Source organism: Lactuca virosa, chromosome 4 (genome assembly GCF_052849685.1).
Source record: "Lactuca virosa cultivar CGN04683 chromosome 4, Lactuca_virosa_CGN04683_v6, whole genome shotgun sequence".
Taxonomy (NCBI): domain Eukaryota; kingdom Viridiplantae; phylum Streptophyta; class Magnoliopsida; order Asterales; family Asteraceae; genus Lactuca; species Lactuca virosa.
The window spans coordinates 164,309,804-164,316,474 of record NC_136429.1 but is presented as its reverse complement, the minus strand read 5'-3'; the positions used below and the strand labels follow the sequence as shown (position 1 = coordinate 164,316,474).

Genomic DNA, 6,671 nt, shown 5'->3' with positions numbered 1-6,671 from the left:
ATTTATTAAAATATAGTAATTAAATTAAATTAAAAAAAAAATACAAAAAATTAAGTGCCAAGAGTGTTACCACTCCTTACCAAATGTTAAGTGTAAGTGTTAAATGGAGAAAAATGATGTGGCAACTAAAATGCTTATGTGACAAGATGCTAAGAGTGTCACCACTCCTCTTACCCTTAAAAAATAAAACCCACTTTAGAATCTTCAATAATCCCCGTACGCCGTACGATTCAATACAATAAGGGTAAAATTGTCATTTGACAATTCACCATTTCTAACCCCCACCTTCCCGTCTTTGATGGAGTCGCTGAACAAAAACGCAGTCAAAGTTTCATTTTATTTTCAACAACTCTGACCCTCTTCACAAATTCCCATTAATTTTCCCCTCCCATTTCGCCTGTTCAACCCCTGATTTTAAGAAGTTAAAAGTATTTAATCCCGTTATTTGTTTATATCAACTCTCGTGCTGAAAAAATAAAATTCGCCGATCGTTGTTCCCTTTTCCTTGTTTTCGAAGGAAAGGGAGTCTACGAAGTGCGATCATTTTTTCGGCGGAAGTTGATTACTTGGGATTAATTAAATTATGGATAACTATTATTATCATCAGCTTGCATCATGTCCTTCTTACAGGGATTCACTGAATGTTCTTGAGGTTGATATACAGTTTGCTAATATGCTGTAAGTCCTCTTCACTCTCACTCTCACTCTCACTATCTTCTTCTGTGTTATGTTTTTGCAGCTTTTCGCTGGATTAGGGTGTCTAATGGGATGTGAATATGGTTTTTTTTTTCTCACGTACTGCTTATAGGTAAAATTTTGTTAAAGATGTGTTTTTGTGTATTGATCGTGCACGATAAAACAATGGTTTTCTTTTGGTTCGGAGGTCAAAATTGCTATAATTTTCGTAAAATTTCTTGATTGTTTTACAGAAATTGTTGAAACTATAGGGAATTCTAGGTTTATGAGATTGTGGGTGTTTAATTTTTTTGGGGATTTATGCCAATTTTGCAATTATAAACTAGTGACGAACGGGTATTAGTTCTTCAATTTGGTAATGCAATTTGTGTGTTTTTTGAGTTTTGGCAATAATATTTACTTGACATAATCAGAGAAACTTATTACTTGTACTTCTTCCTCTGTTTCTATAGTTCGACTTGCTTGTCAAACTGGAGAGATTGAATTATAAAATTGACATGCGTGTATGTAAATTGCGAAGGGTAAAAGCTTTACTAAATCTGAGTAAATTCATGAATGCCATCAATTCTGAATTCACTGTTTGACCAAAAGTCAACAACCTTTACATTTTTTAACTTTTTTTGGGGGGTAGTAGAAGAGAAACAATTAACGACGTGGTTGTCTACATAACTTCAGCACCCTTTTTCCCAATATTCAAAATACCCAAAACCCTTTTTTACTCTAAATCAACGATTTGACCAAAAGTCAACATCTTTACATGTACTTTTTTAATCCTTTTGCTTACAGGGCAAATTCTATTCCAAGGGATAAAAGTGGCGCGTGTCTTCAAATGGAGCTGGGTTACAGTGACATGGCATACATTTTATCATTTCTACTCCAATGGATCGATTTCCCATGTTCATGTTTCCTTCAAACATGTCTAAATTTCTGTTACGTGGTTGTACACAAGGTTAGAATCGTAAATAACCAAGCAAACACTAAACAATATGTGTGTATCATTTCCATCATTCCATGTTTGCAAGTATCACCATAACATCGGTTGGTTTGCGTTTCAGGTTTTGCCAGATGGGAAACCAAAACTTACTTCACTTGGGAGAAAGGCAACCATTAGAGAGTTCTACGGTATGCAAACAAACATAAAACATCAGTGTACTTTTAGAAATGGTCAAGGGTTTGACTCTCAGTAGTGTGGGAGTTTCAGTTTCAATGTGGATTGTATTTACATCAATCTCATATGATACGATGCTTTTGGTCAGTGTGGGCCAACTAGCAGACTGTTGTGTGTACTTGATTTACAGTGTGGGCCAGGGTTGTTGGAAGAATAACCCTTTTGCAGAAACATCAAACAACAAACTATTTTGTTATTGATTTAAAAAAAAAAATACATAACTCAATTTTTTTTCAGATGTGATATTGCCATCCCTCAAACGTCTACGAACAAACCCATTGGAGATCGAAGACACTGAAGAGAATATTCAACCTTTTGGGACAAATCCCAGAAAGAAAATAGAAAAAAATACAAAAAATACAGATGTTGATATGGAAAGAGAAGACGAATGTGGTATATGCTTAGAGCCCTGCACCAAAATGGTTTTGCCCAACTGTTGTCATGCAATGTGCATCAATTGCTACCATGACTGGTAAGTTAGTTTTATAACATATTTCACATTTCTTGTTTTTTAGGCTAAATTTCAAGATTTTACAGGAACATGAGGTCAGTATCATGCCCCTTTTGTCGTGGTAGCTTGAAGAGAGTGAACTCAGAGGACTTGTGGGTTCTCCCATGTACAGGAGATGTGGTTGACCTAAAAACTGTGTCAAAGGAGGACAAAAAAAGATTCTATAATTACATTAATAAGCTGCCTAAAGATATCCCAGATGCTGTATTCTTGGTATACAATGACTACTTATTTTAATCCGAGTTGATAAAATGGGGTTAGCTTTTTCTTGTATATTTGTAATTTTAATTGATTTTGCAGGCGATTTCTGCAAAATGATGTACATTCTTAGTGTAGAACTTAACCATCGTTTCCAATAGAGATTGTGTTCTCTGAAGCTCCCAGTATGTTTTTACTCTTAGCTGCAGGAATTTGTCTTCTTTTGACTTTTGAAAGTCAATCCTAGCACTTTTTAAATCCAAATTAGCCATGAAAACTGTACATTTGCATCCACAATTTTTCTTCACTCTGGTTCTTGTTCTATTCTATAAAACATTCAAATTTCATCATGGGGCCTAATTATAGTCATATTAATTCTCAAGTTAAAAGCAGTTCTGTTTGACCTCAAAAGTCAAGAACAGACACTTATTCTGAAACGGATGGAACCTCATATCATATATCATGTCTTTAGGTTTTCTTCTTCATGATATAAAAGGAATTCATATGATGTGGTATTTCTCATTCCTTACGTTCCAAACAACAGTTTGTATTGTATTTGACATGCAACTATCCCAATGAGACAAAAAATTGTAATTTTTTGGGTGAGATAGAATGGGTTTTTGATCTTGTATGTACAAAAGACCTAAATACCCTCTTTATCATCGAAAATAGCTCTACAGACTGCTTTTAGCATGCATTGTATTTGGATCGAAATTGATGTCGGTGTGATCAAGACACATTGTCATTTTTGTTAGTATAAAAGGCGTATACGCCTTGTCCAAGTTTATTCCATGTAATAAACACATGACTCCTACATATGCTAAGATCATAGACTCGAAACAAAAACACAAAAAGAGGGGTTCACAATAGTCTAGCCCAAGTAGTTTTTGCTAGTCAATAAGGACCCGAAGGGTGGATGAGTTAACCCCTCATTAACATACAAATCAAAAACCGCCTTATACATAGCCTCAGTTAAATGAACCCCATCCCAATTAATATACTTAGAAGGTTCTTGACACGAGCTCGAAGACTGGGACCCACAAGTAACAGACAAATCAAAGTCATATGGTGCACCCTTACCACTCGACCCACAACAAACTTTGTAAAGCTCCGTGAACCCTAATTTGGATGCGTTCTTGATGACATTCCGATACGCGTTCCAGTAATCAGCATAAATAATGACAACTTCCGGATACTTTTTCCTGAGATCTTGGATTTTTGTTTGGAGAATGGTGTTGTGGTCATAGCTTTGTTTGTTGAGACTACCCACACACCCTATGTCATCACGGTCTGATTCGGGTGCATATGCCATGGATAGGGTCAGGCAACCCGTGGTTGGGAGGCCTTCCACTACCATGTATTTTGCACCTTTTTTAAGCAATGCCTGCCAAAAATACATGATTCTTATGCATAATGTTCTTTGTTTTGATATTATGTATATGGTAAAATTTTGGTAAATAAAAACTTAAAAGTACGTTACTCATATTGATAGCGAAATGTAAGCATGTTGTTATGCTTGGTAAAAAACTTATAAGTACATTGTTATTATGTAAAAAATGCAAATAGGTTATTTTTATAGGTAAAAACATAGAGTATATTGCATATATTAGTAGCGAGAGTAAAATATGTTTTAATTACCGACAATTTGTCATTTAGTAATTATCTCTAGAAATCCATAATAAGTATCTTTTCGTATGATTAATATCAGCTAACATATTTTGTTTTGTAATGCTTACTTTTTCATATCTATAATAACAAGTTAACAACTTACCTATTATTCATTATACATGTGATAAAAATAAAGTAAAGTTGATATTTTCAGGTAAAAATATAGGTAGGTTAAACTTTAAGCTATTATGATCCTCCCTAATAAATAAAAAACTTTTTACCACTTGTCAATTTCTTATGTATTTAGACACATGTAATTTTGTGGTTAATTCTTAGAAATTAATTTTCACTTGTCATTTTGTGGTAATTTTTGATTTTCATAATTGACTATCTAATTTTTAGGTTATAGAAAGTAATTAATGTGTCATTAATTTGTTTCCTTATATTTTCAAATTGTAATATGTTTCATTCAATATATATAATTCAAAATTGACACATTTCTTTTAAAGTTCATTGTCATTTTAGGCAAAATGGTCTATATAAAAAAATAATCAAACTTTGTTACTTTTTATTGACAAACTAAAAAAATGTTATATGGTCAAAATATAATTATTTTTCTGTAGTTTGTTTTATTAATATAAATTGAATTATTTATTTATTCATTATTTTGTTTGTATATATATTTTGAAATTTTATGTAAAAAAAATACTTAATGTTTACACTTTGATATTTAATGTTTTCTTTAAAAAAATATTTAAATTTTATATCATTCATATATAATTTTTTTTAATCAACCCGGGTTTCACACCTAATTATGAATAAACAATTGAAGTAGCATTGTTATTATGAGTCAAAAATAAAAAAGAAAGTATATGATCACAAAGTAAAATAGATTGTTATTATTTGTGATTTGGCGTATAATAATTACCTCTAGAAATCCATTGACACTGCGAATGGAAAGCTCTTGAATGGTTTTGCTTTGAACAGAAGATCCAACGGTGTACGCGTAATCATTGGCTCCAATCTCACCAACCCAAATCAACGCATCATCAAACACCTCCTTACATTCTCTTGGAGTTGATTTTGCACTTTTACACTTTTGCCCCTTCAGATCCTTGTTAAACCAAGCAAGTTCACTTTGTAAGGACAGAGGCTGGATGTTTAGAGTAAGGTTATTTTTGACAAAGAACTCATGCGGTATGGCGGTGGACCCCGCCACAGCATAGTTGACACCAAACGAGGTGTCAGCTTTGCGGTGGCGGTAGGGCGGCAAGTAGGGCAAGGAGAGTGATTCCGCCACAAAGTCAATGACAAGGCGGCCGTCGGAGTAGCGGTTGGTGGGGTGGTGGAAAAATGTCCGGCCATAAGGGAGGTTGGAAACGTAGGTGAAGGCATTAGGGCCGCTAGCGGAGGCGGTGTTTCCGGTGTCGGTGTAGGAATCACCGAATGCATAGATTTTCTTGAACGGCCGTTGGGTTGGATTGGCAGAGGTGGTGGCAAGGAGGAGGAAGATGGCGGCAAAGGTGGTGGTGAAAGGTGGCATGGTTGATGTGTGACCTTTTTGAGAGTGTCTTTAGTGGGTTTTTATAAACTGAAACTTGTGAAGGAATTAAAGTAGGCTTGTAATATAGTATTATTATACGTGATAAATTAATAGATTTTGATTTGTAGTTCTTTGTTGTAATGGAAGAAGAGGTGAAGAGGGGGGGGGGGGGGGGGGGGGGGGGGTAATAAATATATGTGGGGTAGTTGAGGAAATTCGGTTTTTAATTTTATAAAAGCTTTGAATGTTATGGGATGAATCGTATCCTATCACCAACTTTTGCGGTGAATGATTAAATAATTTGTTTGTTATCTTTTATTTTGTGATGAGACGTGGCATATTCTAATTTACCCAATTTATGTAAGATTTAAGTTTACATCAACTGAATAAAACCTTGTTTGTTTCAGAAAATGGAAGTGATTGATTCATTAAAAACTGGGTTTGCTGAACTATAACTTGAGTTTCTCAACACAGTTTTTTATTTTTATTTTTGGTTTAAAGAAGTTTGGAAATAGATGGTATTGAAGATTGGAGAGAAATGAAAGAAGACTATGAATGAGGTTGTTTTCGTTATGGTTTTATAAGATTTATTAAAAACAAAGACTAGAAATTACAATATTTATAAAAGAAAGTAAAATGAAAATTTGAACCATAAACAAAAGACCGGTTTAAAAAAAAAACCGACACCAAATTGGTCTAAAACGAGACCGGACTGAATCAAAACTGGTCCGAAAAAATGAACTGTTTGAGGACTGGTCTTTTTTTCTTCTCTTTTTTTCTTTTATTAAGTTTAGTGTATCATTTTTCTATAATTTTTCTATCATTTTAATATATATAACACATTTATTAACGAAAAAATATGAAACCGAAACAAAAAATAGAAAATACCAAAAAAGACCGAGACCGGATCAAAAACCCAGATACGATCGGTATAAAAAAAGACCAGA

At 33.8% G+C, this 6,671-nt stretch overlaps 2 protein-coding genes across 4 annotated transcripts; one reads left to right on the top strand and one right to left on the bottom strand.

Annotated features, from left to right (window-relative positions):
• The first annotated feature begins 301 nt into the window (after positions 1 to 301).
• On the top strand, positions 302 to 2,855 carry LOC145107673 (E3 ubiquitin-protein ligase AIRP2-like). Of its 3 annotated transcripts, none has more exons than XM_079044616.1 (6): positions 302 to 652; positions 740 to 808; positions 1,483 to 1,645; positions 1,752 to 1,818; positions 2,102 to 2,336; positions 2,402 to 2,855. In XM_079044616.1, the coding sequence occupies exons 2-6, from the start codon at positions 777 to 779 to the stop codon at positions 2,610 to 2,612; spliced, it is 708 nt and encodes a 235-aa protein (XP_078900742.1). In that variant the 5' UTR covers positions 302 to 652; positions 740 to 776; the 3' UTR covers positions 2,613 to 2,855. The 3 variants fall into 3 exon arrangements, with proteins under 3 accessions (XP_078900742.1, XP_078900741.1, XP_078900740.1); XM_079044615.1 differs by lacking the exon at positions 740 to 808 and having other exon boundaries at positions 309 to 678; positions 2,402 to 2,588; positions 2,676 to 2,855; XM_079044614.1 differs by lacking the exon at positions 740 to 808 and having other exon boundaries at positions 310 to 678.
• A 444-nt stretch (positions 2,856 to 3,299) lies between these two features.
• LOC145107672 (GDSL esterase/lipase At3g48460-like) lies at positions 3,300 to 5,840 on the bottom strand. The gene is made up of 2 exons (XM_079044612.1): positions 5,110 to 5,840; positions 3,300 to 3,957 (listed from the first exon to the last, which is right to left on the bottom strand). Exons 1-2 carry the CDS (start codon positions 5,722 to 5,724, stop codon positions 3,445 to 3,447), a joined length of 1,128 nt encoding a protein of 375 aa, XP_078900738.1. The 5' UTR covers positions 5,725 to 5,840; the 3' UTR covers positions 3,300 to 3,444.
• Positions 5,841 to 6,671: the final 831 nt, after the last annotated feature.

What these genes read in the sequence shown, in the direction of transcription:
- LOC145107673 (XM_079044614.1), top strand. Translation starts at nt 584, where the DNA reads ATGGATAACTATTATTATCATCAGCTTGCATCATGTCCTTCTTACAGG. An exon ending in ATACAGTTTGCTAATATGCT is followed by an intron (nt 679 to 1,482) that starts GTAAGTCCTCTT and finishes TTTTGCTTACAG; the next exon opens with GGCAAATTCTATTCCAAGGG. An exon ending in GTTACGTGGTTGTACACAAG is followed by an intron (nt 1,646 to 1,751) that starts GTTAGAATCGTA and finishes TTTGCGTTTCAG; the next exon opens with GTTTTGCCAGATGGGAAACC.
- LOC145107672 (XM_079044612.1), bottom strand. Translation starts at nt 5,724, where the DNA reads ATGCCACCTTTCACCACCACCTTTGCCGCCATCTTCCTCCTCCTTGCC. An exon ending in GTGTCAATGGATTTCTAGAG is followed by an intron (nt 3,958 to 5,109) that starts GTAATTATTATA and finishes TATTTTTGGCAG; the next exon opens with GCATTGCTTAAAAAAGGTGC.